A 19,804-nucleotide genomic window follows, 5' to 3' on the forward strand; every position below is an offset into this window, starting at 1 on the left:
TGGAACCAGCCCCGGATAATGTCAACATTATCGCAGCTAATTGACAATGGAGAGGCGCTGCGAAGTGGCGGGCAGCCGGAGCTTAATGATACGGCGGACATGGGAATGGGTATAAGGGTGAACGTTGTAAGGAGCATGGGGAGTAATTAGCCCAGGATTAATGGAGCTTATCATCTTATCAATTGGAAACTTAAGATGGAAAGTGTAAGAAAATGAAGAGATGATACTTGTGTTAATAGTCGGAAGTCTGTGTACAGAAGCCTCTTAGGGAAGAGTAAATATTGTCCCCCTTACAAAACAACATACATATAACACCTCCGATTTCCATCACTTTTTGTTCCACCTTTGGCAAATTAGCAGTTCACACCCAACAATTTTCGCGCACTTTCCCTTGCTGTGCCTTTCAATTAGCGACTTCCCAGACATGTGAACCAGTGAACTGCGAAAACAAACCCATGATCTCAGAGCACACATTGACCCAGAGAGACTGGGAGATGAACATTTGCATTTGGAAAAAAAACAGTTTGCATTTATTTATTGTGCCTTAGACTAGTTCTTTTGAGCGGCGACTCTTCGGGATCTTTAAGATCCTCCTAGCCTAAGCCTCCTAAATATTGTCGGAGATGAGGCGCTGCTCATTGTAGCGTATGGGATATGTGAGTGCGTTGCCCTTGTCCCAGGAGTAGAGTTCCTGGAAGGATAAGATGTGAAATAATATCTGGAGGATGGGAGTTTTTGAGACATGGGTACTTACCACGGTCAGGGGATTGTAGCCCACGGTGGTGGTGTGGCTGAAGGGGTTCGAGAAGGGCAGGTTCGTGTTGAGCAGCTTGCCCTTGTACAGGTCCACCACATAGCGTATCTGGGTGTTCTTATCCGTGCCCGAATCGATGGCATACAGGTTGCCGCACACGATGAACATCTCGCCGAACTGGTGGTGGTCCAGGGTGATGTTGAAGTTGTACTGCATCTTCAAGGTCTCCGCATCCAACTGGGTAGTTTAACACTTTTAGTGAGGAATATTGCAGATTGGACAAAGACTTACCTTGGCCACCAGCGTGTTGTTTGAGTTGTAGGTGCTGTAGATCACCCACAGGCCCACTTCATCCACATTGAAGTCCATGTAGTTGAAGTCCGTGGTATACAGTCTATTCGCAGACGCCACTCCAGCATATGGCAATTGTGTGGCTAAGGGATTATATGGTTATCTGGGTCGTTTTTATGAACCCGAACACTTACTTATCTTTTTGAGGCTGGTCAAGTCCAGCTTGACCACCAGGTCCGAGTTCTTTTGTTGATAGTAGAACGAACCATTGAAGACCACGTGAGCATTGCCCTAAAAAGTTATCATGATTAGTACCAAGGCAAGTCCCTGTGCTGAAGACCTCTTAACCCACATGAAAGCCCTCTTGAATCTCGTACTTCCTTCTGGGGATGCTGTTCATACGATACTGAATGCGGGTGGTGAACTCAAACAGATTGTAGGGATCGTTCTCGTTCGTCACGAAGGTCTTCTCGCGATCGCTATCAGGGGAGGGATCCCTCAGCCAGGAGCCGAACTTTTCATTGACCACCTTGTGGAAAACTGGCTTGCCCACAGCATACAAGTAGCAGGCTGTTTTTGAGGGGTATTATATGTTAGTTTCCCTCAAGATTTGGCTCTATACTCACTCTTCGGTCGCTTGGGTAAGCCCGGATAACTCAGGTTGCCAGTGGGCTGGATCTCAAAGTTATTCAGTATGGAGTCCTTGCACTGGTACAAGCTAGAGATGGGGATATATGGCTATAACTATTAAGGGATCTTAAATATAGATATAGATATACCTGGGATCTGGACACTGGTCGCACACTGGACACTCGCTCTCCGGCGGTCTTTGACCATAAACCTTGATGTTATGGCCCACATAAGGGGTCTCACTATTCGGATCTTGAGCTGTGGACAGGGGGAGAGATGTTTAGAAAAGGTTTTCCCACTTTCCGCACCATACAACACCCACGTGCTACTTCAAAGTTGACCATGGTGGCGTTCAGTTCATTCCTGGCCACACAGTGATAGTAGCCAAAGTCGTCCTTGCGCAGATTACTGATGGTCAAACGCATGGTGGTCTTGAAGCTAAATACCGGGTAAGAAAGTCAAAGGAAAGTTCGATGGTTCAACTTGATGTATAACTCACCCGTCGGGGTACGACTCAATGCCGTACTTCTCGCTGGGATCGAGGATCTTGCCGTCGTAGGCCCTTTCCCAGTACCTAATGGCCTCGGGGAAGGCCTCCACCTGGCACTCCAGAGTGGCGCTGCTCTGGTACTCGGCGTAGATCGTTTGCCGGTACACCGATATCATGGGCGCAACTGGGGGTTAGGAGCAAGAACCTTAAGGATACTTAGATATTATGTATTTTGCAAACCAAACTCACACTGCACTTCCACGACGAAGGTGGCATTGGCCACTGGAGCGATGCCATTGTTGGCATAACAGGTGTAGGCGGCCATCTGGTGCCGTGTGATATTGGTGAACTTCAGGAACTGGCCACTTATAGAGGCCACTAGATGAGGAAGGGTTACAATGTGTCATAGGAATAGAGCAAGGGGGATACTCACTCTCCACGCCGTTCACGTTGATGGTGCGACCATCCTCGCGCCGCCATTCCACCTGCGGCGTGGGAGTTCCCGTGGCCGTGCAGCTCAAGTTCAGGGATCTGCCCTCCTCCACAATCACCGAACGTTGGAAGTCCGGTAGTAGTACATCTAAGAAGAACAAAAAGTCGATTATAAGGTGATGTTTGCCTACTGTAACATCAAAAAAGGCAGTTTTCTTAACCTCAGGTTAACATTTTTTTTGGGAATGTTATAAATTTAAATTAAATATCATTAAAATGCTAATAAAAATTAAATTTGAAAACATTTATTAGAGAAAATTCTAGATTTAAGTATTTTCTAGGGCACTTGTTACATTTAACACCAGGTTAATTTAACCCGCCGTCAACTCACCTGTTATAGAGGGCGGTATGAGCAGATCGTTGGAGGAGCTGCCATTGGGGAACTGCAGCTTCCAGGCGTTGATGCCGGGTACTCCAGGAGTGCCATTGGTGCCCGGTTTGCCAGGACGACCACGGGGACCAGCAATGCCTGTGCAGAAATTGGATAACCTCTGGGAATCACAGGAATTAATGTAACTCACCCTTGAGACCCCGTTCGCCCGGAGGTCCTTGGGCTCCTTTGGGTCCTGTGATGGACAGCCCGTCCTTGCCATCCTTGCCATGGAGCCCATCCTTGCCATCGCGACCAGGGAGACCATTCTTGCCATCGGCCCCAGCTCGACCTGGTACTCCATCGAGTCCCGGCTCCCCGGGCACTCCATCGCGGCCATCCAAGCCGCCTCTACCGGTGGCCCCGGCATCTCCCTTGGGTCCTCGCGGTCCGGCGGGACCCAGGTGACCCACACCATCGACACCAGGGGCACCTGGTAGTCCCACGTCCCCGCGATTACCCTTGGGACCCGGAATGCCCGGCAGTCCGGGATTGCCAGGCGGACCCTTGGGGCCCACCTCTCCCGTGGGTCCCTGCGGCGCCGGCGGACAATAGTCCTGGGTGCCCTTGCAGAAGCCCGTGATGATCTTCTCCGGCACACGGCAGTAGGTGTTCAGGTAGATCCACTCATCGCCGCCGGGAGCGGCGCCCTTTTGGCCCGTCCGCTTGCGGATTTCGGTGTCCTGCTCCTCGAGCACCTTGCGGTGGTTGGGGTTGAAGAACTCGATCAGTGGGTCAGCTGGGGGTGGAATATTTTTATAAGAAGTTCTTGGGGCTTGGATACCAGGATTCTTGCCATGCATGGAGGCGGGAGCGGAGGAGGCGATGTCCCGGCGCATCCGCTTTCCGGTGGGTTGCGGTGTGTGGCTGATCAGGTTGTCCGCGAACTTGCGCTCGTTCTTGAGGGGATCCCTGGATCGGGTGGTGCTGCTTGTTGTGGTGCTGTGAAGGGGAAATATGTGAGACAGGAGGCTTGATTGGTGTTCTTCGGACCCACCTGCCACCCAGTTGCTGCTCCTCCTCCAGTATCCTGTTGACCAGGGTCCTCAGCTCATCCTCCGATCGCATCAGCTCCGCCTGGAACTGCACCCGGAAAGACATCGTCGTGAGCGGAGTGACCACGGGACTCGGCGTGGCCTCATCCTGGGTGTGGGTGTAGAAGACGATCGACAGGCTGGCCAGGATGAGGGTGAGGGCGCCCAGGTAGACGTAGACCAGGGCCAGGGACTGCCGGCCGGGGCACTTGCACACCCGGCAGGTGGCTCCCCCGATGACCAGCTGGTCACTGGAGGCACTGGACACCAGGGGCGGCACGCGGGCGGCCCCATCCGCCGCAGGATCGTCCTGCGGATCATCCTCGGCCGTCCGCCGCTTGCGCTTCTTCTTGCTGGTGTTCTGCAGACTCTGGTTGACGGCCAGAAACATCTTACTGGGTCCAGGGAGCTATGAGGAGAGATATAATCCATTGAGATATGATTTAATTCCATTTAAAATATAATATGTATATTTAAGGAGTCTTATATATATTTTTAATATTTTTGAAGTTCTTTTAAAAAGAATCCGTTGGGAATATATATTTTTACTGATATAATATACTTATAAGAAAATGTGGCGTGATTTTTTTTTATTATTTTAGTAAGCCTAAGAAAAGTACGAATTAAATATTTAAATTTTATTTTAAAAGTTTTTGAGAGACAGTTTTTCTTTTTTATATCTTTTCCATGGAATATTTTCGCAATTTTTCAGAAGACTCTCTTTATAATTCCATTTCGATTTTGATTTGTTTTGATTTATGGCCGGCGAGTGCAGTTCGAAAATAAAACGCCACATTTATAGATCGTATTAAACGGAGAGTCTAAATTTAAACCGAAAGGGATTGGGCTGATATGAAACACGGGATTGCGATGCATTTCCCTGGCTTTCCCTCTTTCCCGCTTTCCCGCTTTCCACGTACTCGTGTACATAAGACAACTTTTCACACTTCTCCTCCGGAGCAGTTCGAAGTGTGGGTGGTGCGGGTGCGACGGGCGTGCGACGGGGGTGCGACTGAGACGGAGCAGGCGAGGCAGACAGAGACGGAGAGACGAGGCGGACAGAGAGAGAGAGAGTGTGTGGGAGAGAGAGAGCTGCTTCCGAACGCGTTGGCGTCTAATGCTCGACTGAGCGAGTTGCACGGCGACATTTTCCTCCGTGGCGGCTTGTTTTCCACGCTTTCGCCGGCAACTTTCCCACGCATCCGGTTGGCACTCTCTCACTTTCTCTCCGCACGGCACTCTCGCCCGCTCTCTCTTGGCGGGAGCGTCGTCCGCATATCCTATAGCTGCTTTATGGCCCTACGCACATCGTAAATAAACGGGAAAGTCTTGAGATTCGCTTGATTTCTGCTAATTTAAGAACCCGAATAATATCACATAATCAGGAAATGGAAAATGAAATGGTTTTCAGCCGGAAAAACAGGAAAAACTTAATGCAAGCAGTGCCCATTGTCGTAAAAATAGATGTATTATCCATAAAAACGTGCGGGAAATCATTAGCTTATTTAGCCTGAGGACGAGAGAGCTGGTCGCTCTTCAGCACCACGCCTGCGCCTGGAAAATACCTCTGTTTTTATTATATTTCCCACTTCTTGGGACTGCCCTAGGAGTCCTTCTTGAAGAGCTCTGCGGAGGGAGGTCAACTTTGAATGCACACGGCTCAGGGGGGACAAACTGTCTTGGCTTGATTTTGCTCCTCGGAGAGGGAATACTCTGCGATATCCTCAACAAGTACTGAGTTTAATGGGGCAAACTTTTCCCCATTCGCAATCAGATACTTTCTCTGGCGTACTTCCTCTTTTCTCAGGGCTGCCAAGGGTGATTAGAAAATATTTGCTAGCTGGTTTGGAGTAAATAGAAAAAAGGATTCCCTTGTAGAGAAGAAGTTTGGGCACTGCCAGGGGTTTTTTTTAAATATTTGATGTTATTTTCAGTGCACCTGTCTGCTGGTATTTATCTCTTTTATTTTTTGAGCCCCAGAGATGATTGCCCCACCGAATGACTCAATTCAAAATGCGCTTTAAGTCCGAGCCTATTTGCCGAGAGTGTTAATTTCCCATATTTATTTTCAATCTCTTCTGGGTGCGCTCTGCCGCGTACTTGGTAATTATCGCAATTAGCGCTTCAACTCCGTCGCTGCGTCCGCAAACGATTTAAATTGATTGCATTTGCTCAAATAATTATATGTTATTATGTGCCGTTCCGAGTGCCACTCGATTATTGTTGCCACACCCCCCGCCCACTTGCGCCGCCCACCGCCCGCTCCCCGCAGCCACATTTGTAAGCACTTTGCGCTTAATTTGCATTTCTGTTGCTGTTTCGAAGGCGGCGACTGAGCCCGAATTCAATTTGCATTGGCCAAATGCACACGAGAGCACGACCCAGAGGCCAATGAGCCGTGACGAGCTCGTTAACTGGATGTCCTTGGTGGTCCTGCCCCCGCCGATGTAGCTGGCTCCGGATTTTCGGACTGCAGACTCCGGGTCCTGGAGCGGGGAGCTGCATTCTGGCCATTTACTTTGTTGCCAGCTGCGCTCTGCATTAGTTGGCCCAACTCGCTGTCAAAGGCCAATGCCAGAAAGTTGGCAACACCACATGCACTGGGGGAAAAACTAGGAGTAAAAAAATAAGCATTTTATATTTATAAGGTATCTTTGCCACCATCAAATAAAGTAAATTCAAAATTTTGAAAGTGTTTTCTTACATTTCTCTCTTAAAAAATGCTTTAAAATTGAGAAACTGAGAAAAGAGCGAGATGGCAACCTTAATCACAGAGCGAGACAGCAACATTTGAAACTCTCCCTAATAGAAAAGGAAAGCAGAAAACAAGATGGCGAATCGATACTGAATTGTATTTCTTACCAAGCTTTTTTCCTGTGTAGAAAACTTAAAACATTAAAAGAGACTCTGTTCCTGAAAGGGATTCTCAATTAAAGGTTTCCGATAATGCTGGGAAAAAGCCATATTCGGAAGTTTTGCAATCCCAAATCCCAAAAATATTTTGAAAAACTACTATCTCTCTTCTAAATTCCTTCTTTTTTAATATTTAGAGGTTTACTTTAGTAAAGTTATTAGCTAGAGATAACATCTTTCAGCGACATCTTTGGCTCCTTCACACATCTACGCTAGGTGTGAGGTAGTTATGAGCTTAGGAGTCTACTATATTGCCAAGCCACATTGTCGTATGAGGGATTTTCTGTGTGTAATAATAGCTCGAGAGCCGCACCAAGTTGCTTGGCGGTTTGGCACGGCGCCTTTTCCGGGCGGGCCAATACTTGTAAGCGGCTTACTGCCAGGCATCAGCATCAGCAGAGGAGGCAGCAACAAGCCGCAGAATAAGGAAAGCAACAAGCCAACGGGCCAGCGGGCCAACAGGCCAACAAGCCAAAGTTAAAGCCAAAGTGAAAGCCGCAGACCAAGTCGGCAAACAGCGATGGCAGCGAAGCCAATAAATCAAAATGTCAAGATGATGGCCTTTGAAGTGCTTTCGGGCTGACTGGGCCGAGTGCCGAAGGTGGGCTGGGGTGGTGGTGCCACCCAGCGGGTCGGAGGTGCCAGCCGCGCTGGGAGATCCAACAGGCAACAGACATTGGGCATTGGACACAAGGCAGCAGGCGAAAGACAACAGACAGCCGACAACCGACAGCCGACAGCGGCCAACAGACGTCGCTTAATTTCGCCAGGGAGCCGTGAGTCCCCAGGGAAATGACAAATTAAATGACAAGAGCTGCCGGCTCAGGATGCCAGCATTTAGTTAGCCCCGGGCTTAGCACGCCCCCATCCCGACGGCCACGAATTCGGGGTGTAGCTAAACATATTGATTGCCGCTAATGCGCTCTGACCCCGGGCCACGCTGCGTATGAGTAATAAATGCATGCGAATCACTTGCCAACGGAAGGGGAAATGAAGAAGGCAGCAGAAATCACTTAGAAAAATTCCCACACTTAACCTAGTTCTGAAATCGCATTTTTAAAGTTTGAAAATATGTATTTTATACACTTCATGCTTGTTGCCTGTTCCAAAGCCACTCGTTTGCTGGACTGCTTGGCGATTAAAATTTGTGGAAAATAATAAAGCATGTTTTTTGTTTTGTGCAGCGTCTTTTACGACTCCAGCAGACGCACGGCCGAAAGTGCATTCAGAGTTGGTTTCTTTTATGGCCCAGTTAGCAATAAAACCCAGCGAAACACCCAGAAGCTTCCAAAAACAAACAAGAGGCAAAATGCTAGCAGCTCCACTTCCCCGATGGAACTGAAATTGAAATTTTATTAGCATATTTCCCTTGCTCACCCAAGGGTTCTGCCCGGAATTCAATCAGGCTGATTGAGGCATGGGGTTCTTCAAAGCGATTCCAAATTTTTACTTTAAGGCATCTGTGCAACAGTGGACTGAAAATAAACCACACACTATTGAAGAACTTAAAAGGATTGAAAGTTACACCAAAAAAGGTAAAAGGAAAAAATCGGTTTTTCGCCAAAAAATGAGATCCTTATTTTTCGCCCAAAAAAATTCAGTATTTTGGCCGAAACAAAAAAAGTATTGGTTCAAAAGTAGAATGTCATACCTTGCTGAGCTCGTAACAAAATTTCCAATAAATTGGCATTCACACCTTGAAAATTAATTTTTTGAAAATTTTTCGCAAAAAATGACGATGCTACCCCTTGCAAAAAAATCGAAAATTTGGCAAAATTTTTAGTTTTCATAATCGGCCAGGAAATGACTGCGCTCGATTACCTAGATTGTTAGCAGTCCAAAACAGTGCGTCTTTTGGGGCTCCGACCATTTTTGACCAAGTTACACCAAAAAAGGTAAAAGGAAAAAATCGTTTTTTCGCCGAAAAATGGAATCCTCATTTTTCGCCCAAAAAAATTCAGTATTTTTGCCGAAACAAAAAAAGTATTGGTTCAAAAGTAGAATGTCATACCTTGCTGAGCTCGTAACAAAATTTCCAATAAATTGGCATTCACACCTTGAAAATTAATTTTTTGAAAATTTTTCGCAAAAAATGACGATGCTACCCCTTGCAAAAAAATCGAAAATTTGGCAAAATTTTTAGTTTTCAGAATCGGCCAGGAAATGACTGCGCTCGATTACCTAGATTGTTAGCAGTCCAAAACAGTGAGTCTTTTGGGGCTCCGACCATTTTTGACCAAGTTACACCAAAAAAGGTAAAAGGAAAAAATCGTTTTTTCGCCGAAAAATGGAATCCTCATTTTTCGCCCAAAAAAAATCAGTATTTTGGCCGAAACAAAAAAAGTATTGGTTCAAAAGTAGAATGTCATACCTTGCTGAGCTCGTAACAAAATTTCCAATAAATTGGCATTCACACCTTGGATATTAATTTTTTGAAAAATTTTCGCAAAAAAAGACGATGCTACCCCTTGCAAAAAAATCGAAAATTTGGCAAAATTTTTAGTTTTCATAATCGGCCAGGAAATGACTGCGCTCGATTACCTAGTTTGTTAGCAGTCCAAAACAGTGCGTCTTTTGGGGCTCTGACCATTTTTGACCAAGTTACACCAAAAAAGGTAAAAGGAAAAAATCGGTTTTTCGCCAAAAAATGAGATCCTTATTTTTCGCCCAAAAAAATTCAGTATTTTGGCCGAAACAAAAAAAGTATTGGTCCAAAAGTAGAATGTCATACCTTGCTGAGCTCGTAACAAAATTTGCAATCAATTGGCATTCACACCTTGAAAATTATTTTTTTGAAAAATTTTCGCAAAAAATGACGATGCTACCCCTTGCAAAAAAATCGAAAATTTGGCAAAATTTTTAGTTTTCATAATCGGCCAGGAAATGACTGCGCTCGATTACCTAGTTTGTTAGCAGTCCAAAACAGTGCGTCTTTTGGGGCTCTGACCATTTTTGACCAAGTTACACCAAAAAAGGTAAAAGGAAAAAATCGGTTTTTCGCCCAAAAATAAAATCCTTATTTTTCGCCCAAAAAAAATCAGTATTTTGGCCGAAACAAAAAAAGTATTGGTTCAAAAGTAGAATGTCATACCTTGCTGAGCTCGTAACAAAATTTCCAATAAATTGGCATTCACACCTTGGATATTAATTTTTTGAAAAATTTTCGCAAAAAAAGACGATGCTACCCCTTGCAAAAAAATCGAAAATTTGGCAAAATTTTTAGTTTTCAGAATCGGCCAGGAAATGACTGCGCTCGATTACCTAGTTTGTTAGCAGTCCAAAGCAGTGCGTCTTTTGGGGCTCTGACCATTTTTGACCAAGTTACACCAAAAAGGAAAAAATCGGTTTTTCGCCAAAAAATGAGAAAAGGAAAAAAAGGTAAAAGGAAAAAATCGTTTTTTCGCCGAAAAATGGAATCCTCATTTTTCGCCCAAAAAAATTCAGTATTTTGGCCGAAACAAAAAAAGTATTGGTTCAAAAGTAGAATGTCATACCTTGCTGAGCTCGTAACAAAATTTGCAATCAATTGGCATTCACACCTTGAAAATTAATTTTTTGAACAAATTTTGCAGAAAAGGACGATTTCTTAGCAAACAAAAATTAAAATATGCGAAATATGTTAGAGCAAAACAATCACTTGCTGTCTGAGGAAAGTGCCCGCCGCAATTTTGAGGCGTGGAAATGTCTTCGGGTAATTTCTTAATTGCCGCCTGTCGCGATAGGCGGAAATGGGCGTGGCAATCGGCGCTGAAATTCCTGACAGCATCTCCTCACTCCATCTCCATTTGTTTTCGGGCGGCGGCGGGCCGTTTTCTTTGGTTCGTTTGCTTCGGTTTGCATTTCCTTTGCATATTTATGAGGGTGGTGGCCGAGGAAAAGCCGGGGAAAGCGGGCGAAGCGAACAGGAAGCATTGAACACCATCGAGTGGCGGTGCTTATCCCTCGCAGAGGAGTAAGCCACAGAAAAAGTAGGAAATACGAGGCCTGCGGAGGCTTTTGCCTTCGGCTTTTCGCAGGCCAACGCAAACAGCAACAAATTCAACGGAGGAAAATGTTTCCACAGTTTAACTGAAACAGAGGAGCTAAGCTCGAGCAATCCAAGACCGCAGGACATTTTTAATAAATTTTAAAGCTTGTGTCATTTTTCTCGTCCCTTATTAAGTATTATAGGTATTTGAGAAGCACTTCATTGCTCTTTAAATATTCTTCATTTAAATCAGTTTTGAAGTGCAGTTTTAAAAAAAGATAGGATAAAATGTATTATGTAAGGTTAGATGATTGGTAAAATATGGTCTAGATATCTATAAATATTTGTAAATATTGTTTACTTGAAAAGCCAACTTACAAGCCAATCTTAACATATAGGTATATAATACTAAAAATCCCTGGAAACCCCTGTCTTCCTATTTTAAAAAGTTTAAGCTTTCCCATTTTGTATTTACGAGGCATACTTAATTTAATCAGAGACACATTTTAATTTTTGTGCCTCAACTTTGTTTACCCATCGTCCTGTTCCCTTATTTATTTCGATTGTACTGCCTTTGTCTTTGCCATTTCAATTGCCTCAAAAAAGGAGGAAAACTCGCAGCGAAGGAGAGATGTTGGAGCGTGACTTTGGGGGGCGGGATGGCAGTGTGTGGTGGGTGGCACTGGGCGGTGGGCGGTGGTGCAGTTGCCGCAGATGCCGAGCGCCGCTGCCTGGCGGTGAGCACGTGCTCGCCTTTGGCTACTGCTGAGCAACAAATGCCGACGAGCCGAGCGACTTTCGCCGCCGCCGCTTCGTTCGCAGTCGCTGCCGCGGTCGACGGCGGCGTCGCTGCCGCTGCCTCTGCCGGCGTCGACGTTGCCTGTTGAAAACTTCGAAAATTCAGCAGCAGCGCATTGGAAATTCGAAAAAGTTTACAAAAGCTGGCGGGAAATGCTTAAGGACTTTCCAAGCTTGCAAAAGCTAAAGTTTCCTTCAAGTTTTCTCGTTTTAAGTTTAAATGAAAAGCTGGTACTCGAACCGTTTTTAAAGCCAAATTATAAACCGATTCAAGCTTATAACCGTTAGTGTAACGGTCACCCAAAACCGATACTAACCGTTTCAAGTTCCATTACAGTCCTCAAAGAAAAGAAAACTTTATTCATTTAAAAATTATGCTCATTTCTTAGTGAAATTGAAATATTTTTAAAATTAAATGTTTTCAGAATAATACGAGATTATTATTTAAAGAAAGAATTTATGAAATGTTTGCTATATAAAAGTAATATTGCCATATTGTGTGTCGTCATGAACTACTGACTGACCTTTTGGCAAGCTCATTGACGTCATCAAGCCGAAAAGCTTCACCTCGATCTACGACATCCTGAAAATCGTGAGCAGGCGAGTGTGTGGTGAAAAGCGTCACACTTGGCCCAAAGTCACGTTTTTAGCCTTTTATCCTTTTAGCCTGCATTGTGTCAATGTCCTTTTAGCCAGCGGAAACGCAGCGAAACATAAGAAAACTGCCGAGGAGTGGTAAAGAATCATGCCAAACGAGGTCACGGGGCCACTGCGGCTGTGACGTCAGGGCCTGACCCCCAATCAGAGTAGTAAAAAACAAAGTCACTGGGAGAAAAGCTACTGTATATTCTATAAAATAAATCACATTACAAGGTTCTTTTTAATTTAAATAGTTAATGGTTAGAAGTATTTTCATATTAAGATATAAAAGAAAACAAATCATTATATGAAGCTCTATTTAGTTTAAATAGTTTTTAATTTAAAATACTTAAATATTAACTAACCAACTAATGCTTTCATCTACATTTTTCTCATTGCAGGTGAGTAAAACCCATAAAATATACAAATAGATGTAGCTATTTGCAAGTCGAGCTTGGCCAAGCAAAGGATTCGGATCATTAAACCTTCTCACACATATTTATCAACCAGAAAAGTCAACTTGAGTAATGAAATATTACGATTTCCCAATCATAAACCAAAACAGCCCACCCTTGAACTTTGTTTGGTTCTCCATCACTTAACTTATCAATCAGCAGTTCGTCAATCCTTTAAATATGATTTACATCGATTGAACAAACATTTGCGTAGATAGTTTGTATTAGACATATAAAACAAGGCACCCGAATGCCAAAATTCCTAATAAAACGCGAAAGAGTGAGGAAGAGGTTGGGGCTTATACACTTGGCAGATGATGATCCGTGCGGATGATCCATTCACGCCGATCCATCATCGGCGCTGCCCTCTGCCACCCCTCCCACATTCCAACAATTTTCCTACACCCACTTTTCTCGCTTCTCCCGCACCACCCGATTTTCCACTGATTTTCTTGTTACTCACGCAAAACGTTTTTCGTGCGAACATCAACGGCAATCAATCGGCAAATGAAAGGCAATGCCAGGAATTGGGAATTGTGAAAATGCATTAAAATGTTTCTCTCGCGGAAAATCACCCCGCATCGCCATCAAACCACCCACTTGGCACGGGGTGTGGGTTTTCTTCTGCGACTTAAGTATCCAGCAGGGTATGGTGTTTTTGGCTTTTTCTTGACTTAATTTAAATTATTTTCTGGGGGTCAAAGTAACCATAAATAGTGATTCGTATTTCAATCAATAAATATTTTGTACTTAAAAAAAATATTTTTATTAATTATTTAAAAGGAATTAGTTCTTTGGGGATAAAATGTATATCATATATTTAAGTTATTATGTTAAAAGCAAAAGCTTGCATAGTTTTTTGTTTGTCTTTCTTAACTTTTTTATGAAAGTGGGCAACGGGTATTATATATTTGAGGTTAGGTCAGGTTTTTCCTATGGATATAAGTCAACTGAAAAGATTTTTTTTGAGGCTGGATAAACATTTTCTATATATTCAGGTATATCATATTTTTAACTTTTTATATTGACAGCAAAAGCTTTGTTTGACTTTCTTAACCATTATATAAGAGTGGGAAACAAGTATTATACATTTGAGGTTAGGTCAGGACTTTCTTATAGATATAGCTCAGCTGAAAATAACTTGCTTAAGACTAGATAAACATATTCTATATGTAAGTGTAAAAGTAAAAGGATATACTTTACAATACCTAATATATCATTATAGGGTAACCAGATCTTCGAGTCTTTAAGAGCTGACCTTCCCTTGGTTAGACTTCGATCGGTTTCACAGTTTTTACGCTGCTTTTTTCACGAGTTTTCTTTTTAAACAGATAAAGAGGCGCACTAAAAAAGATACTGTCGACAATTGACGAAAACAGGGCAGCACGGTCGACGGCTCTTTGCGCAATCTTCGCTTTTCGCCCCTTGGGAGTGAAATGAAAATGAAATGAAAAGCGAGTGAAGGTCACCGCGGCCGTAAGTGTGTGTATGCTTGTGCTGTTGATCTAGTGGGGCTATAAAAACGCACTTATAGGTGTAACAACACTGTTTTCCGCCCCATTCATTCACAGCCGAGTTCTCCTTTGGCTGCTGCTTTCCATCAGCCGAATGCAAATATTTGTGATTAATTGAAATTGTGCAGGAACTGCACTTTGCATTTGCAGTCGCGTCGATGAAAATCGAGCGGGCGGTGCCATCTTGTTAACATCGGAAAACGCTGCCCGTTTTCCTGGGCCGTTGCCATCGATTTTCTGCTGCATGTCATTTGTGTAATCGATATTCCCCCACAAACACGGCTTGTTTGTTTGTTTTCTTCCTCAAATACTTGGCTGGATGGATGGATGGATGCCGATGCCGTGATTATCTGTATCGCCCTGCCCTCCCACTTGTTGCTCAGCGCATCTGCCGTCGTGGGTTCGAGGCATTTCGGACCAAGGCCGAGGACAGACAGGCACTTTTCCATTTTCCCAGCTCCACCTCCCCTCGATTTTCCGCTTTCCCCCCACGAAAATCGTCGAATGCAATTCGAGAATGGTTCACAAGGCTCTTGGCCATGGCACTAAGTGATTGGTTAACGATTTCGTTAAGTACTTCGTTTATGCGGAAAGGGTAGTCTAGGTTTCGCGATTAAATAGTTCTCGAAAAGGTTGATTAAGATGTGGGATGTATGCCACGGGTATCTAATAGTTTTGTTTTAGCAAAAGTGTTTCAAATATTTAGTTAGAAATATTTTTAACTAGTTTTGATCTAATTAACATCTAGTAAAATATTTATTTGTATAATTCGCGTACTTTACTTCGCATAAACGCAGTTCGCAAATGCTGCTTCTTTGGGTCGTCGCTGGCCGTTGACGTTGCAAGCAATTTGCGTGGAAAACACTTTTCCCACAAACACACTGCCAGATAGACACTCACCCACACTTTCGGGACTTCGAATTGCTACAGTAAATATTATCGCCTAGGTGACGTATCATGTTGATTCAAAAAAACATATTTTTTCCACACCTCACAAGCGAATTTATGGTCGTTTTGAATATAATTTATCCTGCATAAACAAGGCGCTTTATAATTGGCAGAACATTTTTTGCACAAGCTGCGGAGATAAACAAATGATGGTTGATGGATATTGGTGTTTCTAAAAGTGGTTAGAAAAAAGGGTTATTTTTTAAATATAATTTTATTTTTAGATTAGTTTTATGATATTATTTTTAAGGATATTAATTATTATTTTTTTGTTTTTTAAGTAAAACCTGTAACCACTGTGGGAACACCAGTATATAGACTGGATTTTCCCGCTGCTGCCGGCGTCGCTGCCTCTGCCGGCGCCCGGCGCTGCTGCGACGCCGGCAGCGCCTCGAGGCCTGCGAGCAGAGCGATCTTCAGTACCGCGCACGCCGGTGATCGCTCCGCACTTATTTCAGCCAAAAAACAAGAAAACCCACTGCAGAATACGCCGAAAAATGCAAAAATAATTACATAGGAAGCGGGTAAAATTCTGCGCTGGTGCCGTGTATTTTTTTTGAGTGCAATAGAGGATTGTGAAGTGAAGACCAGTGAATGCGAAGATCACTTTCGTTCGATTCTCTAGTGAAAAGTGTCGCGTTGGTCGCCTTTGTTGTCATTCTCGCTGATGACGTTGTCAATCTGCCATCTCCCCTCTCCCTCTGGCGGCATCCAGCGCTCTCCTTCTAACCCACACTGCCCACAATTATATGTAAAAAATTCTTCACTTTTTGTGAGTGCTATTTTTTGTTGTTGTTCTCAATGTTGTCTCTTTTTTGTTGTCATCTGTGTGTGCCGCGCGGCACGGTGAAAATGTGAAAAATGTGTGCGACAACTGTGGCCCCGCCCCCGCAGTCCCCCTCTCGCCCGCCCCCGACACGCCCCGCCGCTGCCTGCGTCGACGCCGACGTCGCTGCGTGGAAAACGAAGAAAAAAACAACAAGAGAGTGAAAAATAAATGAAAATTGCTTCGTTTCGTTTCTTTTGTCATTTGAATATAAATAAGTATATATCTAGACGTCTGTCTATTTGTCTCCCCTCCCACCGTCTCTATATGTAAGCGTGTATCGGCTGATCTATATGCGATCCGTAGAGTCTTAAGTGTTTCCCGGAGGGAAAGTCGCACGGCATCGGAAAAGCGATTGGGGACGCCGAAAATCCAAGGAAAAAAGAAGGAAAAGCAGAGGACCCAGAGGTCAAAGTGCAACTGTGCAGAGCGAGAAAAAGCGGAGTAGGTCGATGAATGGATCGCCTGCATGGCCCACATCACGACGACGCACGGCAGCTTAAGCCAAGCGCCAAGGTAAGCGTTTCCTCCGTACCGCCTCTGCCACCGCCGCTGCCTCAGACGCCGTCGCTGCCGCCGCCTCTGCCCGCGTCGCTGCCTCAGCCCATCCACGAGATCTATGGCGCTATGACATTATGTCGATTGGGATCGTTTTTTTCTCTACAAAGAACTCATAGCCCCGAGATAATTGATCACAATATCTTTTTTTGGGATACGATAAATAGTAAAAAATAAGCTACATTTTTAAAGATTGTTATTAAAATAGGCATGGTTCTTACTCTCTTTTTTTTAAAACGGATGCATTTTAATTAATTGTTAAGAGTATAATATTGGGATATACTTTCATATAGATCACTTTACAAGTACTGTTAGCTATTTTAAAAATACAAATTTTAAAGACCTCTTTTGAAAATAGTACGTCCTTTATAGTGTTTTTGTCATTAGGAATATAAAGGTATTTTTCCATTATTAAAAGTTAATAAAATACTTATTCAGCTCTTTAATTCTCGAGGTTGTTATCTATAAATTAAAAAAAAAACCCTAAGTGTTTTCTCAAAAACATTTCACTTTTTCAGTCCTTGAGGTACGGAAATACATCGGATATGGGACCAAAATAATCAAAACAAGTGGTCTGCTGTGTTTTCCCAGCTATTAGCGAGACAATTAAAAAAGCCCTTAGTCAGTGTGTTTCGGGATTATATTATATATAGTACACGAATATATTTTCCCCCATTTGGTTTTTGCTTGCCACGCGATTTTGGACCTTCCTCTCCTTGCTCCATTCGCTTTTATTTTTCTCTGCACGCGCTCCGGCTAAATCATTATTTTCCCGTTCTGCATTTAAATTTGGTTTTATTATTTTCTAAATATTTACTCTGGAGCGAGCATTTAGCATTTACGACTCGGGCATATGCGTCCGCAGGCGCCCAGGGGCAGCGATTGAGTTGAGATCCGTGGGGCATCAAGCCCCGAAATAGTTGGCCGGATGATCATTACCTGCGGTCATGTAATCTCCTCTGTCATTCCTGCCCGCGAACGACCCCACCTAGAAATGGAAAATGCCAAACTATTTAGGTTTTCCTCTGCTGTTACATTTTTCTCCCATTTTTCTCTTCGGCTGTCATCGATTGGCGTGGCGGCTAATTAACATGGTCCAAAAGCGCATATGCCTTGCATTTGTGTTCACTCAGGGAGCGAGCGAGACGGCCTGAGCCAGTGCGAGCGAGAGGGAGACAGGCGATGCATATTAAGACGAAGGGTCAGCCTTGGCGGCGACTTAAAATGCGCTAACAAGCGCACTCCCGTGTCTCCGGGTCTTAGCTCACCTGCCCCGCTTCCCTCCGCCGGCTAACCATAATTTCTCTCTCGAGCACCTCTCTTTCTCCGCACACCTTGGGGCACTTTCCTCTCCGGCATTTCCTACTTGGCCCAAGCCAAGGCTCAAGCCGTTTGAAAATTAAATTAGAAGGCATGACTGGAGGCCTGGTCTTGGCACCAGACCGCTGGATGCACTCTCTTAGCGATCGGTTTAATATGGTGTAATTTTTACAAATAAAATTTAACCTCCAGTTAGGATTTTTTTCAAAAACAAAGGGGTTACTTTGATCAACTGCATCCAATTAGAAATGCATGTTACGAAAGCTTAATATAGCAACAATTAATAGGGTTTGTAGACGGTTTTGGCATTTTTAATTGTCTTGCATAAAAATAAATAACCTGCAGTTAAAAAAGTTGTCAGAAAGCAAAGGTTTCAGCTTGGAAAATTGCGTAGAACTATATACCAATCTTAAAGTAAGCTTAATCTAACAAAATTTAAAATGTTTCACCGCTTTTTGGTACTTTAACTTTACTTTTGGTTAAATATATAACCTCCAGATAAGAAATTCACCCTAAAATAAATGTTTCAGCGTAAAAAACTGCATACTAATATAAACGTTTATTAAAGAGAACTCAGTATGAAAACCTTTTTTAAAGTTCTAACCGGCCTCTGTTATTTAAAATTAACCTAATGTCAACTTTAACCTCTGGTTAGTTTTTTTTTGCAAAACCATTGCTAAATGGTGAAATACCGGTAGGAAGGGTCAAGAAACATAGCCACCGTCGATCGTTGGTGTCTTTGTGGACCGCCAAGTCGGCCTGGCACCTCCCAGCCACCCACTGTCGCCGCGGCCGTGTCAACCCGCCACGCTGTTGCACTTTCTAGTGGCGCGCGCGCCCGTTCACATCGCTCCCTCATAAATCATAAAGACGCTGGACTTCGTGCGTCGCGTGGGTGCCCCAAAAAATTCACAAAACTGGTGTCTGGAATTATGCATGCGGCGCCCCATGTGCGCTCGCCGGCAGAGATGCGTCACAAGAAGAAGAGGTAGTGCGCTGCAGTCTCAGGGGACTCGGGACTTGAGTTCCCCCCAAACCGAAGTTCCGAAATTCGATTCCAAAAACTCCCTTGAACGGCTCGTTGCATTCGATTTGCTAATTTTGTTTTAATATTTTTTTAATGTGTGTGCCTGTGGCTTGTGTGTAAACTGGCATTGATCCTCGTCGAAATGGAGACAGGCAAAAGCAGTTTGTCATGCAGGATAATTTTAAAATGATGTAAATATGTGTAACAATATCCGAACTTTCCTAGTGTGGCAAAGAAGTAGACGAGAGTTGGCAGTAAGGAATTGCTTGCAGTGTAATGCCCTAGGATTTGTTGAAGGAAGCCGCTACCTAGTGAGTTTACTGCTATAAAGTAGGCTGTACACGCTAGTTTTAAGTCTTGAATATTACTATGATTATTTCTCAAAGGAAAATTCATTTGCAGAGTTTGACAAATCACAAATTACATAATTCTGTCGCAGAAACTCAGATTTTCCCTCCATTTCTACCACTTTTTCCCCTGGCCGTGTCAGCATTTCCTCCTCCTGGAGTTCCCAGTTGGCAGTTGAAGTGGCAAAGCGGATATGTTGGACGGCACGAAACAGTCCCATCAGGCCCTCCCTTGGCGTCCTCTGCGAGTGGTGTGCGCCTTTTGATTGCCACAACCTTGACGTGAAGCGGAAATATTTGCCCAGCACTTTTCGTCTTTGGTTTTTCTTTGTTCGGTTTCCATTTTCCGTTCCGTTTCGGCTTGTGTTTTGTTTTCACGAAAATTTTTTAATTGATTTGCCTTTGTTTGGCGGTTGTTGCTGGCGCTGCCG

At 43.9% G+C, this 19,804-nt stretch overlaps 2 protein-coding genes across 9 annotated transcripts in view; one reads left to right on the forward strand and one right to left on the reverse strand.

The window, feature by feature from the left end:
• The window catches only part of LOC108023289 (potassium voltage-gated channel protein Shaker), a 120,925-nt gene that overhangs the window by 11,882 nt on the left and 89,239 nt on the right, over positions 1–19,804 (forward strand). Inside the window, exon 1 of one of the 8 annotated variants that reach the window (XM_050886627.1) lies at positions 16,352–16,637. The exons of 5 other annotated variants lie outside the window; for them this stretch is intronic. In XM_050886627.1, coding sequence (XP_050742584.1) covers positions 16,591–16,637 — 47 coding nt within the window. In that variant the 5' untranslated portion in view covers positions 16,352–16,590. Of the gene's footprint in view, positions 1–16,351; positions 16,638–19,197; positions 19,218–19,804 lie in introns of those variants that run through there. 2 more of the 8 variants (XM_017092592.3, XM_050886631.1) reach the window with 2 other exon arrangements.
• On the reverse strand, positions 503–5,178 carry LOC108023288 (uncharacterized). The gene is made up of 16 exons (XM_017092579.3): positions 4,982–5,178; positions 4,025–4,470; positions 3,824–3,969; positions 3,179–3,766; positions 2,989–3,126; positions 2,599–2,745; positions 2,415–2,543; positions 2,175–2,349; positions 1,998–2,113; positions 1,825–1,933; positions 1,672–1,763; positions 1,398–1,615; positions 1,240–1,336; positions 1,046–1,188; positions 755–991; positions 503–691 (listed from the first exon to the last, which is right to left on the reverse strand). The coding sequence occupies exons 2-16, from the start codon at positions 4,450–4,452 to the stop codon at positions 608–610; spliced, it is 2,847 nt and encodes a 948-aa protein (XP_016948068.1). The 5' UTR covers positions 4,453–4,470; positions 4,982–5,178; the 3' UTR covers positions 503–607.

The sequence above is a fragment of the Drosophila biarmipes genome, chromosome X (genome assembly GCF_025231255.1).
Source record: "Drosophila biarmipes strain raj3 chromosome X, RU_DBia_V1.1, whole genome shotgun sequence".
NCBI classification, from domain to species: domain Eukaryota; kingdom Metazoa; phylum Arthropoda; class Insecta; order Diptera; family Drosophilidae; genus Drosophila; species Drosophila biarmipes.